This window comes from Chenopodium quinoa, unplaced genomic scaffold (assembly GCF_001683475.1).
Source record: "Chenopodium quinoa cultivar QQ74 unplaced genomic scaffold, ASM168347v1, whole genome shotgun sequence".
NCBI classification, from domain to species: Eukaryota; Viridiplantae; Streptophyta; class Magnoliopsida; order Caryophyllales; family Amaranthaceae; genus Chenopodium; species Chenopodium quinoa.
The window spans coordinates 2270928-2293334 of record NW_018742810.1 but is presented as its reverse complement, the minus strand read 5'-3'; the positions used below and the strand labels follow the sequence as shown (position 1 = coordinate 2293334).

Sequence of the window (22407 nt, the reverse complement as noted above, 5' to 3'; positions counted from 1 at the left end):
TTGCCTCACATCCACCACTAACTACCATTTTTCCAACATCGATCTCATCTTCACCTCTAGAATCGTCACAATTACCCTTTTATGGATTTTTCTTATTGGCGTATGCCGTATGTATTGTTTGCTAAACAGTAGGCTATTTAATTACAAGACTATTGAACATTATTCGATCTTGTTATTGCTCAATTCCATATTAGAGATTTAGATATGTGTATGTGTTGGTTTTCTCATTCGGCTCCTTTACCCATACTACAAATATTGCAACACTACCCTAAATCATTGACGCCTGTTGGTGTATTAATTCCAACTACATAAATAGTTGTATCTTATTGATCAACTGTGGACATATGTTTGACAATATGTAGTTTGTGTGATTGCCGTTCTAATCTCATTTGCAATATTTTCAAATTGATCATAATTAGCTCTCTAAAGTTTTACTTATGCTCTTAAGTCAGATAGATCATTAGAATTCATCACGTACACTCTTTTAGATTTGGAAGAATCATAAAGCATGCATATTGATGAAGGGCGGTCCAAATATCTTGTTGGGAAGAGATCCCCTGCATTAATTAACAGCATCACATGAGCTTTTCTGAAAGCAAGCAAGAATAGAACCAAACACAACGTGCTTGCAAAGAATGGATAAAGAATCAACCTTATTTAATTACTTTTAATGCATACTTTGGATTAATTAATCACAGGGTTGCTCTGCATAAAGCTAATAGGATAGTCTTGTCTTTTGAATTTAGATTAGAGGGATGTTTATACTATTCCCGTATTCCTAGTTTCTTTATCATTGCCGTACATTCATGTTATAAATCAATCAACCCATGCTTATAAGACAAAGAATCAGTTGCAACTGCAGGAAATTATGGACACTAAACCAATTTCATTTTTTGTATTTATTTTCTTCCTTATTTCTCAAGGTATGTATGATTTTCAATATCTATTTTTAATCACTTCATTGATTATTTGCGTACATTAATGTACGTACAATTCAAAAATTATGTTAATTATAATGCATGCAATAATATAAATCTAGGAAGCTGGATAAAAACAGAAGCAGCAAGAATATTCACCATCAAAAATGATTGTAAAGAGACCATATGGCCCGCTGTAACCCCTGGCCAAAGCTTCCAAGGAGGAGGATTCACCTTAAAACCCGGGCAATCCATGGTATTCAATGCTCCCGTAGGATGGTCAGGCCGAATATGGGGCCGAACTGGTTGTGACTTTGATCGAGATGGCAACGGCACCTGCCTCACTGGGGCATGCGGCAGATCCCTCAAATGTGGTGCCGCTGGGAAGCCACCGGCAACCTTAGCAGAGTTCACACTAGCTAAAGTAGACTTCTACGACGTGAGCCTGGTGGACGGGTTTAACATCCCCATGGCAGTGAAGCCCCTAAACGGTGTAGGGAATTGTACAATTGCAGGGTGTGATGAAGACCTTAGGAAGAACTGCCCCAAGGAGCTGTCTGTTAAGTCCCCTGATCACGGGGAGACGGTTGCATGCCGGAGTGCATGCGATGTTTTCAACACGGATGACTATTGTTGTAGGGGAGTTTATGGGAATCCGGTGACATGCCATCCCAATTATTATTCAAAATTATTCAAACAAGCATGTCCTACTTCTTACAGTTATGCTTATGATGATCCTACCAGCATTTTTACCTGTTCTGGCACCGATTATGTCGTCACTTTCTGTTCTTCCAGGTAATTCTTGTAATTTGTTCATTAATGCTCCATATAATTTTAATTTTTACCAATCATACTTGTTTTACTTGGATTTGAGGTTGTATGTATATCTATTTACTCGTATATGTATGTACAGGTCTCAGCCCGTGTGTACATACCACAACAACAAACTGATTTGCAGTAGCGGATCTATGGGATTGAAATCATTGCTCAATAGATGGCTGTCACTCACCGTTGCTCTAGTTTTCCTAATAACTTGTATAATCCACCTTTTGGATTACTAGTAATAATGTCATTTTATTTGTATTCTGTTTTATTTATTTATTTAATTTTTTTTTTTTTTTTTTTTTTTTTTTTTTTTTTTTGTCGACATATCAACAATACAATCGCTTTGTATATGTATATTATCAATTTTTTTTAATGAAATGTGCAGTGAACCACATATATACTCAAATTGTTTGACTTACATATCATATGTATCACTCTTATTTGTTACAGTATTTTAATTGTCTCTAATTTACCATTACATAACCCTATTTGTATGAAGAATTCCTTATGACTTACGCCGTGGATATATAACTGAAATTATTATTATCCCCTCCCCCATTCGCTGTCCCTTAACATTAAATTTTTTTGCTCTTCAAACCTAATCCTAAAGAGTTTTTTTCTACTCTCTTTGCATATTCACTAATACAACTATACAAGTATACAAATTGAGGGTCATTTCTCTCCTTCACATATTTACATTTGTAATAAGATGGAATTGTTTGAATTGATTGGATAAATCATCCGGGGAAAAAAAGAATATTACTATATACTTGGACCTTAATTAAGGAAGTAGAACTTCACATAATTAAGCTAATAACACATCTTGTAGTAGCATTTTCTACGAAATGAAAATATAGCACTAGGATATCTCTATCTGACATGTGTTCAATCAAATAAGCAATTGGATTTAGCCTGTGGTTAAAAAAAAATTGAGCTTGGTATGAATGTCTAACACTCTAACCCTCTCGATCTGATGGTATAATTGGCTTTTTTTTTTTTTTTTTTTTTTTTTTCTCTCTCTCTAGCAAATTATTTGGTACACTATAGTAGTGCACAGTGCTCATACATGTTGCTCCCAGTCAAATTAAATATGTTCATTGATTTTGAACTACACATATTCATTAAGTTACAATCTTTTCAATATGACCCATAACGTTCTCTTAATTTTTGAAAAACTTAATAAGAGCATGTGTTTTATTTGGGTTTAAACTACATGTTCTAGCTTTGAGTTTGGACGTGGAGGTTAGACACCTTCTGTTTGGGGTAAAAATACCCTAAACACGTGGCCCAATGGCCTAGTGACACGTGGCATCCAGTCGTTGGTCAGCAGGGCTCCAATCCTCTGCTGACACGTGTCCTCTAAACCCTAAAAGGGAAACCATCCCTTCCCCACTATAAATAGTGGAAGGACCCTCATTAATGGGAGGCTGGAACATTTGTTGTTCACATTGAATACTCCTCAAAAAGAAAAACACTTACCCCGAGCAATATTAATTGCAGAATTCTCCCATTACGCGAGAAGTAACTTCTACATTACGTGCATTCTACCTCCCGTATCTTTACTAACTTGATCGTCGGAGGCGGAGCTCCTACCCCCAGGAGTCTTCGTGATTTTGCAGGCACAGGCGTCGAAGGGCATTCTTGGAATTGTAACTCTCCCGCAGGACACATCAAAAAACCCCGAAACACCTTCATTGTTATTTTTGGGGTTTATGTTCATTCATATTACTCTTATATGTTCTTTTAATTAAGATTCATGTTCAATTATGTTCTTTGAGTTTTAATCTTTATATTCTTTGAACTTAACCTTTATATATGTTCTTCGATCGGGTGCATATATAATTAAACTAATAATTGTTTGGACCACCGAACCAAAGTGAGAGATAACAGATATACGACGACTTTGTATGTGTTGATCAAATAGCAAGTGTGTGGTGTAGTAATTAAATAGCTCGTAATCTCCGATTGTCTAGCTATGTGAGACAATACGTGCATATTAGTCCGTAGTTAATTGAAAATGAATGCTTCAAACCATGGAATTGGAATCTTAATTAGCTTGTTAAGAAAGACAAGAAGACTTTACACGCACAGTGGTAGTAGTACTATTAAGTAGGGTATATCAATTATTATCTCGTGGCTTAATAATGTAAGAAGATCCCTGGATTTTTGTGTAAAACAACTGGAAAAAGATGGAAGAGAACTTGAATTGGAGGCTAGGTTAGGTCTGGACAAAGAATCAACCAAATGTTGTTGCAAAGGCCAGGGAATGCATATTCTTATTATTCATCTTTGTCTCACGCAAATTCATTCTTTTCTCTCCTACGTGCCTTGCAAATCGCAATGCAGTCCTTTAAATCATTTTCCTTCCGCAGTTTCATCCATCTCTTTTATTATCCGTCTCAGATCATCCCGATTAATCATATCATGCAGACAAATCCAATTTCACTCACATCTTTTGTCTTTATTATTTGCTTTCTTCTTTCTATAGGTAATTACTTGGGTTTAAAGTACAAAAAGTGTTAATTAATAATGTTATGAGATATAATCAATCAATAATGCAATTACTTATTAACGTACGCAGGGAGATGGAGAATATCAGAAGCATCAACACTGTTCACTCTCACAAACGATTGTAGAGAGACGATATGGCCAGCCATAATACCAGGCGACAGCTTCGAGGGAGGAGGGTTTCCGTTAAAGCAAGGCCAGTCCAGGGTCTTCACTGCTCCCGTTGGATGGTCAGGCCGAATTTGGGCCCGGACTGGGTGCAACTTCGATCAAAGTGGAAATGGCACCTGCGTCACTGGTGCGTGCGGCACATCATTGAAATGTGCTGCCGCCGGTAAGCCACCCGCAACCTTAGCGGAGTTCACCCTGGCAAAAACAGACTTCTACGACGTGAGCTTGGTGGATGGGTTTAACATACCAGTGTCAATAAAACCCTTACACGGGGCAGGTAACTGTACAGCTGCTGGGTGCAATCAAGACCTTAGAAAGAATTGTCCCAAGGAGCTGTCTGTTAAAGCCCCTAATGATCATAGCAAGACGGTGGCTTGCCGGAGTGCATGTGACGTGTTCGACACCGATGAGTATTGTTGTAGGGGACTCTACGGCGGTCCGTCGGTCTGCCATCCTACTTATTATTCAAAGTTATTCAAGCAAGCATGCCCTACTTCTTATAGTTATGCTTATGATGATCCTACCAGCATTTTTACCTGTACTGGCACCGATTACATCATCACTTTCTGTTCTTCCAAGTTAGTACGAGTACCTTTTATTAAGTAACATGTTTTTTTTATTTTTAATCTCATATCGACTAACCAAGAATTGTGTTTAGTTAATTACTAACTTTGGAATTGATCTGGCTTAAGTATATATGTATGTATGTGTAGGTCGAAGCATGCGTGCACGTACCATGACAATAGACTAATTTGCAGCGCTTCTTCAAGGATGGACTCACATCTCAGTAAATGGTGGTCTTTCATGTTTGCTCTACTATTCCTTGTAACTTTGCGGAGTATTTAGTGATTATCTTGTAAATTCCCCTTTGCTCCGATCCTTTTGTACTTGGATTAATACATTGTAATTTTTGTTGGAAGGAGGAAGGAGGTTTGTACTTGTACATGGAAATAAATTGTTTGAATATCAATGTATCAACACGAAACCAGAGTCGACGACCAAACATGCATTTTATATATATTTGAGGTTATCTCTCATTTTGTTGATATTAATATTTATGTGGTATATATAATGAAGTAATTTTGCAGAAAAAAACTATTTAAAAAAGAGAATATTTCGTTTTTCCTATAATATACAGTATAACATTAATGTGCAACATTAATCTTCGTATTGTCCTAGACAATGGTACTAACTAAGTTCTCACCTTATGAGTCAAAAAATGATATAAACATGGTCCATGGCACCAACATTTCAGATTAGCTCAATGATATAACTTTAATTCTAAACGACACAATTAATGTACTGCATTAATGTTATCCTCTTACAAATTTGATTGTATGAAATATATCATCATTATTCATTTATACCATAAGATTTCAATAATTTTTGGTTTGGGAACATGATTATCAATGTCTAAACTAAATTATACCACATCTCTAAAGTCAAATGTGGTGGGGTGGGAATTGAAATTGGGCCTTAAGTGAATTGGGTATGCGGAAAAAAGAAAAGTGGCGCAAGTGCAGGATAATGGGCTGCAAGATGTAGTAAAAAGACTTATAAAATTGGAAAAGTAAACTTAATTGAAACGCAGAGAATTAATCGATTGATCGGGTAAAGAAGAAAACAATGGCGAGTGGAGCAGAAGGAGGAGGAGGCAAGGTGTCCTTCAAGATAACACTGACTTCCGATCCAAAGCTTCCTTTCAAAGTGTAATTTGATCTATCTCATACTCTAATTTAAAAATCTGAGAGATGTTATTAATCCAATTATAAACAGGTTTAGCGTGCCGGAAGCTGCCCCTTTCACCGCCGTCCTCAAATTCGCCGCCGAGGAATTTAAGGTCCCTCCTCAGACCAGCGCTATCATCACCAACGGTATTTCTTTCCTTTTTATTTACCAATTCAACTCTCTTAGATCTTTCTGTTGATCCGAATTACACAATTTTCGTGATTGGATGTTTCTTCACTTGCTAGCCCTGAGTTTTTAGGATGATGCTGACATAACTTTTTCAAAATAGAGTAAAATAAGATTACTTCCCTGTTGCTGTTGACGGAATAGTTGGATAGATGAGAGTGAGAGTTATAAGATATTTACTTGCGCATTATAACATTGGAAACGACCAATTCAGGATTTTTTTTTTTTTTTGTTTAAACATAAGTCTTATTTAGTTTTAGGGGCATGCTGGAAGGGATCAATGCAATTTGTGACATTTGTGACATTCAGGGATGAACATGTATCAACCTGTGCATCCAAACATACATCATTTCATTTCTTTATTTTGGTATCCTTTTTGTGGCATCTTCATTTGTTCCGGAATTTCTACTGCCCTGGTATATTCATCTTTGTATTATCCGCTGAACAAGAAAGATTAAGAATCAGGGATAAACTAATAAAATCTGTATTAGGTTATGAATCCTGCAATTCCTTTTTATTTGGCAGAGATAAACTTAATTGAAACGCAGAGAATTAATCTGTATTTTTTTTTTTTTTTTTTTGAATCAGGGATAAACTTAATTGAAACGCAGAGAATTAATCTGTATTAGGTTATGGATTACATAAAGCATCTAAAATCTTATTTATAAATCATCTTAGTTTTGATTCCCAAGGACAAAGCTTTCCATGTCTTTTGTACCTATCAAATGAGATAAACTCTCTTTAGCTAATGGGGTGATTTTCATGCTTAATAAGCTCCAAAGAAAATATAAAAGTTAAATTGTTTTGGGATAATCCATAGTAGAGAGGGGAAGAGAGATTTGGTACACGAGGTCATATTTTCTCTAGTGCTTGTTATAAATACGTGAATTAGACAATAATAACCACTCTCCTATGTTTATTGCCTCACTGTTTACCATGAAACCAATTATTCTTTCCTGCTGTCTGAACTTTTGGAGCTTCATGGTTTGTGCATTCAGAACTTGTACACCTTGCTATTTTGAAACATAGGGTTATGGTGGTCCAGGTATATTTTTAGAATTCTCTAGACGAGTTTGTTAGTGGTATATCTACTCGTTACTTAATTTATATTTCTCAGGAGGGAAATAAAATACAGAATCATATACAAGTACTTGTATATCATTTATAAAATTCAGCTTACTCTGGATGTTCAATAGTTAAGTTGTATTTGGATGCAAAAGGGAACATGTAATTGTTCAACTAGGTTCCAACATATCGGTTTTCATTACTCCGTATCAAAATGAACAAACTTATTACAGGGCTAATATCTTCGAAGTTCGACTTATCTCTCGAACAAGCAATCTAAAATTAGTGCAGTATATTGTTCTTTGATTTGAAACACAGATGATTAGTGCATTCTACTAATCATCTATCATTTTTTTTTTCTTTTCAAAACACAGATGGTGTTGGTATCAATCCTCAGCAAAGTGCAGGTAAAGAAAGTTTGTCAATTTATTAGAAGTTGTGTACCTACTACCTACTGAAAGCCTTTGTGACAATTAATACTCTTTTCCAAGGCTTTTCTTTTGCTAAGCAGTTGAAATATTTAATATCTGTTACATTATGTGCGCCTCAGTCACAGTGTGGCTGTGGCTAAAATGACTTTTTAACATCAAAATTAATGATAGTATTGTAGGTAGTCGAATCTGATTTATTTGTCTGAATGTTTTTCTGTAATCTCTTCAATCCTCATTGATGCATGTATTTGTAGTTTTGTCCTTCCATCCATCTTTTCTTGTGCAATTTAGCATTGATTTTCAAGAAATTAAGTCTCAGTGCTAAATATGTCTTATCTTCTAATCGATTTTTCAAATTATAAAATAAATTTTAAAAATTGACTGTAAGGGTAATACACAAATGCTTTGGTGAAGACTTTTATTTCATTATATGGCATGGACTATTGTTATTTTTAATTGTTAGTTCATTAGCACTCTGGTTAATGCTGATTTAATCTTGAACCTGGTATTCATTTAAACTCTAAATATGTTAAGCTTGAGAACTTGTTGTGGTTATGAAACAAATTTAGCGGAGAGGATGGTCTTTGTGGTTATATTGGAGTCTATAATTTTATGGCTTTTGAAGATTCTTTGGCTTTTTTATATCTAGCTTCCACTGCTACATTCTCACTATCTTCCTCTTCTTTCCATTTGTTTGAGTGTATATGCAAATTTGGTTTAGTATTTATTAGTCAACTTTTGGAATTGTGCTGAACTCATTTAGAATCAATTGGTGAATGCTTAAAATACTGCTAAGAAGAATATATCAAGCATAAATAGTGTTAATGGTTATTAACTTATATCAACAATTGAATGTTTAGGTAATGTCTTCCTCAAACATGGATCTGAATTGCGGCTGATTCCCCGTGATAGAGTTGGTACTCTGCAGACCTCCTTTTAGATGATCTTGTCATAATAATGTACAACTCAGTTATGCTGTCAGTGTATCTATTGTTTCGCATCTTTGATGTAAGAAATTAACCTCTTGACCCAGAATAATGTATTAGTTGCAAATGAGAAAAATGGAAGGTTTTGAAGTTTGGACAAAGTTTGATTTGTATTTGTAGCTATTTGTTACTGCTTTATGAATTGCTCGATCGAATTCGAGAGGTCTTATGGTGAGATAATAGTGAAGAATAAAATGACGATGGCCTATTCAGAGATAGCAAGCCAATTGATGTAGGAGGGGCCAGAGGGTGCGTCATTCTTTAAAATTGACAGTAGACAGGCCCCCAGCAGCCTTGCAGAGTAGCAGGGTCAAATGTAAATGCACAGTAACTTGCTAATAATGTAGTATTAGTATTACCCAAAAACACTTAATAGTGTGGTCCCATTCATTTCTCAATTTTAGACCTCTTTGTTTACAATTGTAGATGTTTCAAGGATATTAATTTTGGGTTGGAACTTTCAAACTGTAACTGCTTTTTTCCTTGTCATTTTAATTTTTTAAAAAATTAAAAAATCCCTGAGTCACAGGGGTTGGCAACTCTTTAGTTGAATGACCCTTAAATTAGTGTACAATGTTGTCAGTTTCATCCAGCAATGAATGGTAGGTAGAAATCAAATCCATTAAAGAAGGTCTCTAGATTATGTGTCTGGCCCGAAAAGAAAAATAATGACGGAGTGTGGCTATCTGATCTGTGCCATTTGGATGAATTCAGATTTATAACTATTTTTTTTTTATGATCATTTCCTCACAATTTGAGGTAATGTTGGACCAGATCTGTTTGATTTGGAACTCTTGACTGATTATTGACAGCTTTTATCTTTGACAACTTTTGGCCTATTATTATGATCATGAAGTGTGCAAACTGTGCAAATATTACTTAGTGATAATATGAAATGGTACTATGGTTGGAAATACTAAATATGTACTCGTAGTGGTTATGCGATAAAATTGATGGGGTGAAGTTTGCAACATTGTCATGTGTGTTTTACGTAAGAAGACTCTTTTAAAACTGTTTGACAAGCGGTGAACTGGTGATTTATTGTTACATCAAAGTAGCATAGTACAAGATTCTGGAGGATCAACTATGTTCATTGATTTCCACTGCATGTTGCAAACAAATCGAAAAAAGTCATTAATGAGGAATATTATTCATTCAAGTGTTGTTAAAGTTAAGTACATCCAATGAGCAATAGTAACTTTGTGTTCATCTAAAACTAATGCACCTGGATGTGGGTGTGCACAAAAGATACTCTAGCTAACAAAAAGGAGCAATCAATCAATTTTTCCCATAATGGTTCAAGAGTGCTTATTTGGGGTAAGGAGGGGGAGGGGGGGGGGAATTTGAGGTAAAAACCATTGGCTTTTTCTATCCTAGTATCCTTGCATTGGTGGCAATTTTTGTATGTTTTTGTAACCACATTAATATATGGGAGTAAGGCTTTGATTGATTGATCAATATGACTATTGATATTAGTTGGCAATTTTTGTAACCATATTAATATGACTATTGATATTAGAGATATTAATGAGTAGAGATTTTGAGCTTATTTAATTTAGTCAAGCAATTCAAGCACAACTGTTTAGTTGAGCTTAAATGTTCAAGCTTGTTTTATATAGGAAATCAATTTGATTATTGCGAGTTTACAGGTATAATGAGTTTTGACTCTGTACAAATAACATAGTATTTAATTGAAGTAGATAGATGAATTGTCAATGAATTACATGAACAATGAATTAGGCAGGTGGGTTTAAACTCTATAATAATGGTTGTCTGGTTTCAAAATGGTAACTAAAATCATATTAACTGAGAATCATGGATTAATATACTCATTTACAGCTGTATTAAAACTGTAATGGTGTAGATCTTAGAGTAGATTACGGATTAACAGTAACAAAACTTCCGAACATATTGGACAGGCTAAGATCCAATAGGATACTGTGATGATAGATGTAACTTAGTAGCGTAATAAAATCAGAAAGGCAGACCCAACACCCAAGTAGTAGTGGATAAAAATTAAGAGTAAAAATAAAAAATAAATTAAAAAAAAAAAAAGGGAGTATTAGGCAAAAGCCAAAAGGGTGGCCCTTTCCTCGCAAAAACTGATTGCAGATTTGCAGAGTTGAAAGTTTGAAAAACCCCAGTAGTACAGTATTAAGTATTTAGTGGGCTGTGTGCTGTTATACCCCTAATTTTGACACCGGCCAAAACATCCCACCCAAGCAGCAGCAGCAGCAGCTATGCATCCCTTTGAATTTCTGGACAATCTTATTCCTTGATTATTTCTCTGCTCCTTCTTTGGAAATTATGGAATCCGCGACTACTCGCTCCAAACCTCGCCGTAAAATCATTTACGCCGGCATTGTTCTCCGCCGCCGGTGGTGCCTCCGGTACTGGTTGATCTTACCGGTGCTTTATCTTATAGGTTTGATACTTTGTGCTCGTCCTCTCTCTCGACTCTTCTTCCCTCTTCCTCCACCTGGTTCTGTCTACCATAGTCATCAGATCTTCCACAACCTTCGCCTCCATATCCTCACCGACGATTCCCCTGCTATTCAGGTCCCAATCTCTCTTTATTGTTTATTCATAATAGTGGTCCGTATTTTTATTTTTTTTTTGTCAACTGTAGTAACACTGACTTCAATTCTACAGTGTATTTTGTGTTTGCTTGTCTCATTCAATTCTCCAATGTGTTTATATTACTAATGCTTTGTACAATTGATCAGCTTTCTACTCGTATTATTGATTCCATAGGGAATTGAGTGTTAGGATTGGTGATCCTGAATTTGAGATTGACTAATAAATGCACTAGCTTTTTTTTGGGATCACCTTTCAAATCGTAGCTAATTCAAATGTTACCATAACTGCAACACTGGGTTTTTTCTCGCAGCTATCTAGTCTTTGGATGTATAAAAAATTGAAAATTGAAAAGCCTTGCAAAATTACATACGAAGAAACACGAATGGGTAAGCAAATACGTTATACATACATGATATTTCATTATTCCTGAGCTGTCCTTAACGACTTTGCCATTCTCAGAGATGTCAGTAAATAATGGATATCTGATTGTTGAGGCTAATGGAGGCCTTAATCAGCAGAGGTCTTCGGTAATGCACTCCCACCTTTTTACTTACATTCGTCTATTTTTGTTTTTTTGTTACAAGCAGCAGTGTTCTTGATGGAATTGTATTAGTTTTACTATCTCTATGGAATCAGATTTCCGCACTACTTTTGTTAATACCAACAATCTTTAGTTAAAGAGAAACATACATTTGTGGAAATAATTATTGGGAATGCACCAATCACTTTCCCATTTCTATGTATAGAAAAAACATAGTACAAATGCTGATTCTTCTGTGTTTCTGATTCAGATATGCAATGCAGTGGCTGTTGCTGGGTTTTTGAATGCCACATTAGTAATTCCACGTCTGGAATATCACAATGTCTGGATGGATCGAAGGTCTTTCATCTTGTCTTTCTTTTGCTTGGCCTTTCATTGAAATTTCTTTTTCATTCATTTTCAACTTAGGTATTTGCCAGTCTCCTCATCTGCTTTTATTTTTTCAGTCATTTTGATGATATCTATGACGAGCAGCATTTTATAAACACTCTTGCTGGCTTTGTGAGGGTGACTCGAGAACTACCTACAGAACTTATGGAACAATATGATCACGAGATCAGTAATGTACCTATTGTCCAAGTCCCTGCCTGGTCTCCCATCAGTTACTACCTTGAAGAAGTTTTTCCAATCTTACGGAATCAAGGGTACGTCTGTTTCCATTATTGCTTTCTTCATGAACAACGAATTTACTTTTAAGAGGCATGCTCATGATAATATAAGTTACCCTTCCATGACAGAACATATTACTTCATCCCATTTCCAACCATCTAAATCACTTTCTGAACATTTGTAAAGAATAATGAGAAAAAATTACAACATCAGTGGGAAAATATGGAGTAAAATGTGGTGATGATCAAATCAATGGTAGATTGAATATCATTCTTGCTATGTCATATGAGGTATTCTGTACATTATGAAGTTGTTTACACTTTACAGTATGGTAATGATCATTATATCCTGATGTCAGCCAGGCTTGTTCGCATAGCTCCTTTTGCCAATAGATTGTCAATGTATATTCCTCCAGACATTCAGTATTTAAGGTGCCTCACAAACTACAAAGCTTTAAAATTTGCACCTCCTATATCGGCACTTGCCAAAAATTTAATCAAGCGCATGATTGAGAAGAGTCCAAAATCCGATGGTAAATATGTCTCAGTTCACCTCCGTTTTGAAGAGGTATCCAATCTTTCTTGGAGCATGGTTTGTCCTTTTCTATCAAATGTTCTGAACATTGCTAATTTTTATATGGGTCTGACTGGACATGTAGGACATGGTTGCATTCTCGTGCTGCATATACGATGGAGGAAAGAAAGAGCAGTTTGAAATGGACTTTGTCCGAGAGAAAGGATGGAAGGGGAAATTTAGACGCAGGGGCACAGTAATCAATCCTGGCCTCAATCGAATCAGTGGAAAATGCCCTCTTACCCCTGTGGAGGTATGTTCAATCTTTCACTCAAGCAGTCAAGCTATAAAGACCCTTCAGGAATCAGGATTGATCTCCTGCAATCTGCAGATAGACCTTTAAAAAGAGTACATAATTCAATGGATCTTTTTTTATCTCTAGATGTTTGGAACAAATAGTATAGATCTTTGAATAATAAATCCCAAATAACCAATAATTGGGGGTCTTTGCACCTCTATATAATCATTTATCTCACCTTCGCCTCCCATGCCGTTTCTTGTCAGCATAGGTTGGAATGATGCTTAGAGGAATGGGGTTCGACAACAATACATTGATCTATTTGGCATCAGGAAAACTATATCAGGAGGAGAGACAGTTAAGTCCCCTATTAGAGATGTTTCCGCTTCTATATACCAAGGAGTCTCTTGCATCCCCTCAAGAGCTTGCTTATTTTAAGGTGATTATTGCTATTTTTCTGGGACTATGAATAAGTTAATAGTGATCCAGGATGTAATTGATCATAATCATGATTTAGACCAGATTCAATTATAACTTTGGTGCTTCACATTTCAAGAATTTATAATGGCTGTAGCTGTAGCTTCCATTTTACTGGAGTGATCACTGAAAATCATTCGAACTTATTCACCTGTGACAGGGGTACTCATCTAGACTGGCTGCTCTGGACTATGCAGTATGCTTATTCAGCGAGGTTTTCTTGACCACTCAGGGTGGAAATTTTCCACATTTTCTCATGGGTCATCGCAGATATATCTATGGGGGACATGCAAAGACTATCAAACCTGAAAAGCAGAAACTTGCTCTTCTGTTTCACAACACAAGCATCAGGTAACTCTCCCTCTTATCTCTTTGTTGAACAGCTAATCTGCACATCTTGTATTATGAATGTGATTTGAGCATGTACGCTAGCTTTAAGTCTAAATAACTTGTCCGAATTGAAACTTTGGATCGTTCATGCATATACTTCATACACTTCCCACTATTTCAAAAATTCTTGATCAGATAACTCAAATGTGTGGGTTTAACAAATGTTTTGACAGTTGGCAAGAGATTAAGGATCAGGTCAAGGTGATGCTAGTAGAAAGCAACCGGGAAGGACTTATGATGCCAAGAATTAAAAAATCTAGCAGGCACAACTCAATTTACAAATACCCATTTCCGCAGTGTAGATGTCTTCAAGAAGCTCAAAATCTTACTGTAAATAGAGCAAATGTGGGTGATGTGCTGGATCACCAGCTAAAGCACATAATTTGATACGGCTATTCTTTTGTGATACCAGCATGCCATGCCAAACGAACATACCTTGGTAATTAAGTATAGATAAATGACCTAGTGGAAACTTATAGACGAGGCCATTCTTCAGACTCCAGTGATTTTGCACGGGTCAGGCCAAGTTTTGTCTTAGAGCCACACCGATAGAGTTATTATCATTCAACGAATTCTTCAAGGCTCAAACAGAAAGAAAATGTCCCATTGCTGATAGTTTGTGCCTGAGTTCATTTAAACGAAGTGGGATACTTGCTGGCAGCTCTCGTGCAGGTAATTTTATATCCATTATGATGATGCATTTGTAGTCAACATTAGGAGTTGCTGAAAAGCAAAACCATGAGTTGATGAACCTGCAGCCTTGAAAGTCTCAAAGCTAGGACATTGCTTGGGCCAGTTTTGATGTAACCCATTGGGGCAACTACCCCTAATTGTTAATAATCTTTTTTGTTAGTATAATATTACGGTAGCCCCTATAGTAGAAATTCTGTTTGGAGATGACCTGTTATCCTTTTTTTGTTAGTACAATAGAGTATTACAGTAGCCCCTTAAATAGAAATTTTCTGTTTGGAGATGACCAGTTAACCTTCTTTTGAATTTGTTCGTATATTACAATATCTGCTATAGGCCTATAACAGGTAATTTTGTAGAATAGACCCTAGAAATCTAATGCTTACTGTGGTTTTGATCGCCTTATTAGGTGCTATATATTAGTTTTGAGAGAAGATTGTCTAAACCTTTGTATTACTCCGTTTTATTTATTCATTTTCTTTGAAAAAAATTAGGTGCCATATTTAATTGAAAAGAAACGAAATTTATAACTAGAATTGGGATAGTGAACATAAGGGTAAATGGTCCCCTGGACATTAAAGATTGAAGGGCCCTTTCGAGCATGAGCATGAACCAGTGAACCTGAACTTGATCCAACAACATGGATAAAAAACCAATCTAAAGACAAAAGGTGATGCTACGTTGCTAACAAGTAACAACCCTCTTGAGTTTTACTCTGTAATTTTTATTACCCTGTGCTTCTTTACTCCCTTGTGGAAATCAATGAGATGAAAATATGATTTATGAAAAAATAAACGGCATCAGTTAAATTAAACCAAACAATCTAGTAGAGTAGTAATTAGATTGTAATTTGTAATTGCAAATATCATTGCAGTGAGAGCATCCCACTCCGGCATACTAGGAATCAGTTTCCTTTACCTAATACTCTGTATTTTATAATAGTGAAATGTGGTCATGCGCATTGTCGCTGTAATGATTTCATACTAGCTTTCAACATCCCACTCCGGTATTCCCTCTACTCTTTGTTCATTATTATTCTTATTATCCACTGAAGCATGTTCTTTCAATTTTACCTTCTTTTCATGCCCCCTGCACTCTTTCTTTTTGTAATTTATTTGCTGTAATTCACCCAAATTTACTCTTTCTTCCTCCACTTTTTCTGAAAGCTGAACACAGCAGCAAATCAAAAGACTAAAGAGCCCTGTAACATTTCACAAAACCAGCTTCCATTTGCTTTTCTTTTTTACTGGTGTAGTAGTGTAGTGAGTACATTTAGTCACCTGGTCCTAAAGCCATATTGTAACAATATCAGCTAGCCACTAGCCAGGGTCTCTCTATATACTGGGCCGGGTCCTGTGTGAGTCACTGTCTGTTAATTTATTAAGCTTCAAGCTCGACTAATTTAATGAAACAACAAACAAACATTATTGTAATTTATATTGTTTATCAATCAAAGCCTTAATCCCATAAATGGGGTCGGCTAAATGAACCAAATTTGATTATTCCGTGTAGTCATCGACATAAATATTCCTCTTCCATCCTTTACGATCCAATGCTTCATCCTCATGCAAATCCATATACTTCATATCCTTTCTAACTCCTTCCAACCAAGTCATTTTCGGTCCCTCTCTCCCTCGTATAACCCCTCCTTGTTCTCACAAAAAAAAAAAAAAAAAAAAAAAAAAAAAAAAAAATTTGCAATTGAGAATGAGCAATAGAAATCAAGGCAGTTGTTTCTTGTTTGACCCCGGCAGTAATTTATATATATAAGGAAGACTTGGATTAAGCTGTGGTAACTCAATCCATATGACACGCTGTATGCCAAGTGTTGTAAGGAATCTGGATAATTGACCTCATTAACTTTAATAACCAGTCTTGCTTATTAGGGGGGGCCGTGCCTTTTTGGTTTTTGGTATCAAACACTTAACAGCAGCTGTACGCCCATACAACATTGCTTCATTTTTGTTATTTCAACATCATTATACTTATCAAACTGCTACTGTCTACTGCATTTGTATTAGCAGGCCTGGCCTTTGCCCCTTGGTTGTACAATTCAAGAATCATCATCAACTTCAACTATTAACTCCCTGCTTCCCCAAGTAATACATACATACAGTCATACGCTTTTGTTTACTTCTTTTAACATCGATTATTTTCAACTTTTATTTATAATGAACATGTTAAATTCGTTTTTTAAGACTAAATGTAGAATAATGCTATGTTGAACACTCATCATAATTCCCATTTAGAGGTCGAAGTATTGGGTTTGATTACTCAAAGAAGCATGGATTTGGTGTATTTAATTTATAGGGTCAATAATTTTGTTTGGTTGGGCGTTTTTATAGGGGGCAATAATATTGTTAGATTGGACCACATCTAGCTAGTTTATGGCATCTGTATCACAACTAACAAACACAGGCAATGTGCTAATATTTTCCATTTGTGAGTTGCAGTGACATCTTTTTCACTCCATTATCTATTTCTAGGACATCTATTCATGCCAAACCGACCAGGTTTCTTATATCCCTTTTCTATCATAACTATTTCTCTTAATAAGACAATTTTCAATGAATATCAGCTTTCATTTTCTCTCTTTACTTCTCAAGAGTCTCCAAACCAGTACTATAAATCATCTAACTTCTGTCATTATACTTTTGAAATAAACTTATCAAGTTATTAATGAAATGAAATGAAATTATTTAAAACCAAAAATGTCATTACTCACTTGCTAAGTTGGTAGCTGGTCTTTTTCATTTTTTTTTAAGAGTTGACTGAGGCCAGATTAGAACAATCTTAACTTGCATTGCTTGGGTCTTCTAACCAAGGGCTACCATTTCCATGCATATTGCATATAGTACAAAATATCATTAAAACGTTGCCCTACTCAAAGCTGAAGATATACAGTAACCAAAGCATGTAGAAATAATCTACACTAATTTAAGATTTCCAGCCCAAACATCTAAAACCCCCTATAGATAACAACAAAACAAGGCAGAATTGCCTTGGGGTTGAAAACATACAACTCATCCAAATTTGAATATAGTCCTGTTGCTCCGGCCACCGAGTCATACTCCTCTGACCCACCGCCTTCTGGGCTCTTCTTGACCCGGCCGGCAATCACTCGGCACACCAGCATTGCCCTACTCTCCTGCTCCTCTGAACCAACATCAGCTCGATCATGAGCTCGCCCACTCGTGGCAGTCGTTAGTATGCCTTTGCCTGTAGGCCCCTCATCGGCTAGCTTAAATCCATTTTTAATAATGCTACAAACATTGCAATGTGGGATGGAATTGCAAAGGTTGGAGGAGTCATTTAAACCTAGGGAGCACATAAATGTGGTGCAATGGAACCTTAGAAGCTCATTTCCATCAGCTATGCACCTAGCATGTTTTTTAGGGAGCCTTGTTGCCTTAAACTTAATTGAGTCCCTATATTCCTCAAACTTGTTGATGGTCTTTTGGGTGTTGTGGACTTTAAGAATTCTATCAATTTTGCATACTGGAGTTTGCTTCTTTAGCCAGCTTGATTGGAATATAATCTCTACTATATTCTTACTTGTATCCTCAGGACCCAGTTCAGATACTACAGCAGAAACACATAAAATCATCTTAGTCAAAGAAATTTTATGACATAAAAAGTATGAAAATGCTCTAAAGTGCTTATGACATGGAGCAAAATTTCCATAAAGTGAGAGCTAAACATTCTATACTTAAACAAGAAGATTAATTAAATTGTAGTCCATGACTTTTGTAGCTCACTTTCTGCCTTTATATCTTCTGAAACTAGACTAAAGCTAGAATCTTTACATATGTAATATGAATAATAAACAGTGGTGTGTATTGTGATTAAGCATAGATAAGAAGTTGATAATTGAATAATTAAGAGGAAGATGAGCTTTGCACGAGACTAAGAAAGAGCAAGTACCTGCATGCCTGACAGCTTGATGAAGCTCCAAATTCTCAGGTTTCATGAAAACTTCACCACAATGAGGACAAGAACAAATAGTAGCTCTAAGAGAAGGATCTCTAGTGAAAGACAAAACAGGATCAACAACCATTCTACACTCATAACACCCTGAAAGTCTTCTAAATGGAATCCCTTTGATGGAGTAATTAGCAGCAGTAGTGCTGTTAGAAGAAGATGATTTAAGTAAGACCCCATTATTGTTAGTATTGTTATTACTAAGGTCACTCAAAACAGGAGATTTGATTGATCGATTTGATCCTTCATGGCTGCTGCTACTGGTGGTGCTAGTGCTAGCATGGGTAGGACCACCCCTGCTTTTTCTCTGAAGTGTTTCTGGGGAAGCTGGTTCAGGCCTCTGCATCACTTTTGTGTTGTTGCAGAGTGACCCTGAACACTTCATTTTCTTATTCTTCTTGCTGTTTTCCTCCTGTATTGCTGGTTTTTCCGCAAGTTTTTTCTTTTGTTGTTTCTTTTTCTTGGATAGTGATGCTTGCTCTTGCTGTGGTTGTTGCTCCACTTCGAGGTGCTTGCAAGTGAGAATGTTCCTCATTACCACCCACGAAGGTAATGCTTGCGATTGCGATTGCGGCTGCGGCTGAAGCTGCTGCTGCTGCTTTTCTTTGTCATCTTTCCTCTGTGAAGGAGGTTGACTTCTTCTTGTTCTGTGAACTTCTTTTGTGAGCTTCCTAGGATTTGTTGTTTTGGCCATTGTTGGGAAGAAAGAAAAAACAGTTTGAATTATCTATTTCAAGGTTAACTAAGGTCACATGGGTTAGTTTCAAAGCACAAGTGCTGGAAAAGCAGATAGGTGGTTGCAAGTTAAAGAAGGGCAAGAAAAAGAGGGAGAAGCCAGGAAGAGGGTTTGCTTTGCTTTGCTTTTTGTGAATTTATGGTTGCATTGCTTGGATTTGAGATTGAGATTTATGAGGCCAACTTTCATGATTCACCCTCCACCTTCCTATATGGCTATTAGGCTATATACTTGTTTCTTTATTATAGTGTCTTTAGCTTGGATTTATTATTTTCAATTAATTTTCCACTATACAATTTGATACTCCATACAATTTAAAACCATACATTCTCTTTTTAATTTTAGTTGATACGTTTCTTTATTTATGTTTGTTAATTTAAAATTTATTCTAAGTATGTATTATGTATATTAATTTTTTATTTTTTTGGGATAGAGGTTGAAAAAAAAAGGCATAATACTTACGAAGTCCGAAGTATATTATTGTAAATACTGACATGTATCTTGCATTTAACATTTAAATTTTTTTAGAGAAAGCAAGTTTTTAAAACTTAGTTCTAATTTACAATTTTTTTTAATGCCAGCCCAGAAATGTACAGCATTACAGCATCATTTGCACTAGGAATTTTTTCGAGCTCTATTTTGTTTACCTTATTTCTACATATTTTGAAATTTAAGATAAGTTCAAATAAAGGTGAATATTACGCCTCTTATACTATTCCCTGTTTAAGCGCAACTCCATGTACATAATCGTCTTCCATCTTAGATGTTGCAATTTGATTTTTAGTTTAGGTATTATCTCACTTATGTTTAGTGGATTCTTTCTATATGAATTATGTTACTTCTATTTTATTTTAATTTATTACCCCATGCATTAAAGACGTTATAGAAGCCATTCTAAATTCCTAATCTTGTTGTACATGATCATGACTGCATTCTCATTATAATCCTTCTCAATCTTGTTCTTTTTGTAAGCACTTCTCGTCTTGTACGTGTATCTCCTCCATCATTTCATGCTGTTCTTTCTACTTATAATCTTTTTGTAAAACAAAATTGGTCAAAGTGAAAAAACAATATCTTATAATTTTGATTTAAATAATATTACAAAAACAGGAGCTATGTTCAACTAACTCATATATTGGTAATTAATTAATCTGGCCGTTGAAACAAAAGAATCTCCGCCGTGACCAAAGGATGTATAGGGGAGTGCATTGCGCATTGTAGTATCATAGATCATATCATTTTATTTCTTTTTAATACTGTAATAAAATTGCCATACAATTTATACAGAGTAAGAGAGCATTTATGCACAAAAATTCTACTCATAACTCACAAGTGACTCACAGGAGACCATCACAAGAGCCAAGGAGAAACTTTAATATAAAATTATAATATGAACTAAAATTATACTCCAGTAATAACTTATAGTGAGCTAATAATAGTGCATTAATAGTGGTGCATAGCTTAGCATGGCCAAGCTATATAATATACATACACGTAATAGTAGTTGTTGGTAAGCAAGTAAGTTAGTACAGTACAGTAAGAGTAATTGACAGAAATAGTGTACGTAGTAACGTAGGTTGAGCTTTAAATGACCAGCCCAAACATTGGACGATGATGTAACTGATTTTATCCCCACCACACCACACGGTCCACTTCACACCATGCACGCACATATTCTCCAACCTTATAACACAACTTTGATTTTCCTTTTTTTTTTCCCCTAGTGTTTTAGAAAGCCTCAAGGCCAGATGATGAGAATCGATCCCAAAATCTCCTAAAATCAGAAGGGAAGCTCTAACCACTTGAGCTATCCCTCGCTCTCCGATTTTCCATTTCATTTAGTAGTTAGTAGTAATTCGTCATGTATTTCTTCACTTCCTATTTGTATCTTGCTCATTTTGGGTCCTTTTTCCTAACCACTTATTATTACTCCAAGCTATTTTTTTGTTGCTATGCCTACCTAATGTTTTGTCTTATAATTTTTTACTTGATACAGTATATATTGGAACAATTTGCTAATATCCTATCCAATCAATTGCACGATTTCATTTTTGTTTTTTTTTTTTTGAAAAAAAGTATTTGAAATCAAAATCTATCGGAGTTAAATGAATTAATACGTACTTAGTAATTAAATCTTATTCAAATAGCTTATAGATTTTAGGATATTTTATTCAATCATGTAGCTTAATTTAACATGTGAGTTTTTTGTTCTCTTCACATTTTAGCAACTTCTCATATAAACTTATTATGGTTGTAGCTTTAACTTGAGTGTGGCTTATCAGCCATCTTCTAAATTTGTTATCATCTAAACTTAGCTTGTATCATAATTATTTTGAAAGTGAACAATAAAACATTAAACAATTAGACATATAACAGATTAGGGTCTTTGAACAAAAGATCGAATAAGTAGGGTAAAAAAAAAATTGAGTAAGCTAGTACTCTAGTAGTAATAAAATTGGAGACTAGTTTCTCCCAAGGGTGAATTTTTGGGGTAAAGTGAAAATTGATGGAAAAACACCAAAATCAAGGTGAAAACACTAATTGCACCATAATGACTTAATGAGAGTTGCTCCTCCATAAACGGGAAAGGAAAAAAGCTGATGTAAAAAAAAAAAATTGATTCCTTTTGCCTCAAAATCATGTAATGTAAGAGAGACCACACTTTATGGTTATGGAATATTTAAAATTAAAGCTCTATTTTACTTTCAGAGCTTTACTTTTTTAATTAAACCGAGCCACATTCATCCCACGTACGTACTCTAACCTAGCTACCAA

At 35.5% G+C, this 22407-nt stretch overlaps 5 protein-coding genes across 5 annotated transcripts; 4 read left to right on the top strand and 1 right to left on the bottom strand.

Moving 5' to 3' along the window:
- The first annotated feature begins 767 nt into the window (after positions 1 to 767).
- Positions 768 to 2324, top strand: LOC110725055 (thaumatin-like protein). The gene is made up of 3 exons (XM_021904527.1): positions 768 to 923; positions 1040 to 1712; positions 1831 to 2324. Exons 1-3 carry the CDS (start codon positions 869 to 871, stop codon positions 1976 to 1978), a joined length of 876 nt encoding a protein of 291 aa, XP_021760219.1. The 5' UTR covers positions 768 to 868; the 3' UTR covers positions 1979 to 2324.
- A 1743-nt stretch (positions 2325 to 4067) lies between these two features.
- On the top strand, positions 4068 to 5441 carry LOC110725054 (pathogenesis-related protein 5-like). The gene is made up of 3 exons (XM_021904526.1): positions 4068 to 4230; positions 4324 to 4999; positions 5135 to 5441. The coding sequence occupies exons 1-3, from the start codon at positions 4083 to 4085 to the stop codon at positions 5265 to 5267; spliced, it is 957 nt and encodes a 318-aa protein (XP_021760218.1). The 5' UTR covers positions 4068 to 4082; the 3' UTR covers positions 5268 to 5441.
- A 531-nt stretch (positions 5442 to 5972) lies between these two features.
- On the top strand, positions 5973 to 8924 carry LOC110725330 (ubiquitin-fold modifier 1). The gene is made up of 4 exons (XM_021904822.1): positions 5973 to 6130; positions 6198 to 6295; positions 7775 to 7807; positions 8692 to 8924. Exons 1-4 carry the CDS (start codon positions 6048 to 6050, stop codon positions 8769 to 8771), a joined length of 294 nt encoding a protein of 97 aa, XP_021760514.1. The 5' UTR covers positions 5973 to 6047; the 3' UTR covers positions 8772 to 8924.
- A 1718-nt stretch (positions 8925 to 10642) lies between these two features.
- On the top strand, positions 10643 to 15204 carry LOC110725328 (uncharacterized protein At1g04910-like). The gene is made up of 10 exons (XM_021904820.1): positions 10643 to 11376; positions 11708 to 11783; positions 11857 to 11924; positions 12189 to 12277; positions 12385 to 12582; positions 12910 to 13114; positions 13206 to 13373; positions 13630 to 13797; positions 13996 to 14186; positions 14399 to 15204. The coding sequence occupies exons 1-10, from the start codon at positions 11125 to 11127 to the stop codon at positions 14610 to 14612; spliced, it is 1629 nt and encodes a 542-aa protein (XP_021760512.1). The 5' UTR covers positions 10643 to 11124; the 3' UTR covers positions 14613 to 15204.
- Positions 15205 to 16570: 1366 nt separating this feature from the next.
- On the bottom strand, positions 16571 to 19935 carry LOC110725329. Its single transcript, XM_021904821.1, has 2 exons — positions 18840 to 19935; positions 16571 to 18497 (listed from the first exon to the last, which is right to left on the bottom strand). Exons 1-2 carry the CDS (start codon positions 19588 to 19590, stop codon positions 17875 to 17877), a joined length of 1374 nt encoding a protein of 457 aa, XP_021760513.1. The 5' UTR covers positions 19591 to 19935; the 3' UTR covers positions 16571 to 17874.
- Between the last annotated feature and the right edge of the window lie 2472 nt (positions 19936 to 22407).

What these genes read in the sequence shown, in the direction of transcription:
- LOC110725055 (XM_021904527.1), top strand. Translation starts at nt 869, where the DNA reads ATGGACACTAAACCAATTTCATTTTTTGTATTTATTTTCTTCCTTATT. An exon ending in TTTCTTCCTTATTTCTCAAG is followed by an intron (nt 924 to 1,039) that starts GTATGTATGATT and finishes ATATAAATCTAG; the next exon opens with GAAGCTGGATAAAAACAGAA. An exon ending in GTCACTTTCTGTTCTTCCAG is followed by an intron (nt 1,713 to 1,830) that starts GTAATTCTTGTA and finishes ATGTATGTACAG; the next exon opens with GTCTCAGCCCGTGTGTACAT.
- LOC110725054 (XM_021904526.1), top strand. Translation starts at nt 4,083, where the DNA reads ATGCAGTCCTTTAAATCATTTTCCTTCCGCAGTTTCATCCATCTCTTT. An exon ending in TTGCTTTCTTCTTTCTATAG is followed by an intron (nt 4,231 to 4,323) that starts GTAATTACTTGG and finishes TAACGTACGCAG; the next exon opens with GGAGATGGAGAATATCAGAA. An exon ending in ATCACTTTCTGTTCTTCCAA is followed by an intron (nt 5,000 to 5,134) that starts GTTAGTACGAGT and finishes ATGTATGTGTAG; the next exon opens with GTCGAAGCATGCGTGCACGT.
- LOC110725330 (XM_021904822.1), top strand. Translation starts at nt 6,048, where the DNA reads ATGGCGAGTGGAGCAGAAGGAGGAGGAGGCAAGGTGTCCTTCAAGATA. An exon ending in CCAAAGCTTCCTTTCAAAGT is followed by an intron (nt 6,131 to 6,197) that starts GTAATTTGATCT and finishes AATTATAAACAG; the next exon opens with GTTTAGCGTGCCGGAAGCTG. An exon ending in CAGCGCTATCATCACCAACG is followed by an intron (nt 6,296 to 7,774) that starts GTATTTCTTTCC and finishes TTCAAAACACAG; the next exon opens with ATGGTGTTGGTATCAATCCT.
- LOC110725328 (XM_021904820.1), top strand. Translation starts at nt 11,125, where the DNA reads ATGGAATCCGCGACTACTCGCTCCAAACCTCGCCGTAAAATCATTTAC. An exon ending in GCCCTCTTACCCCTGTGGAG is followed by an intron (nt 13,374 to 13,629) that starts GTATGTTCAATC and finishes TTGTCAGCATAG; the next exon opens with GTTGGAATGATGCTTAGAGG. An exon ending in TTTCACAACACAAGCATCAG is followed by an intron (nt 14,187 to 14,398) that starts GTAACTCTCCCT and finishes ATGTTTTGACAG; the next exon opens with TTGGCAAGAGATTAAGGATC.
- LOC110725329 (XM_021904821.1), bottom strand. Translation starts at nt 19,590, where the DNA reads ATGGCCAAAACAACAAATCCTAGGAAGCTCACAAAAGAAGTTCACAGA. An exon ending in TCAAGCTGTCAGGCATGCAG is followed by an intron (nt 18,498 to 18,839) that starts GTACTTGCTCTT and finishes TTTCTGCTGTAG; the next exon opens with TATCTGAACTGGGTCCTGAG.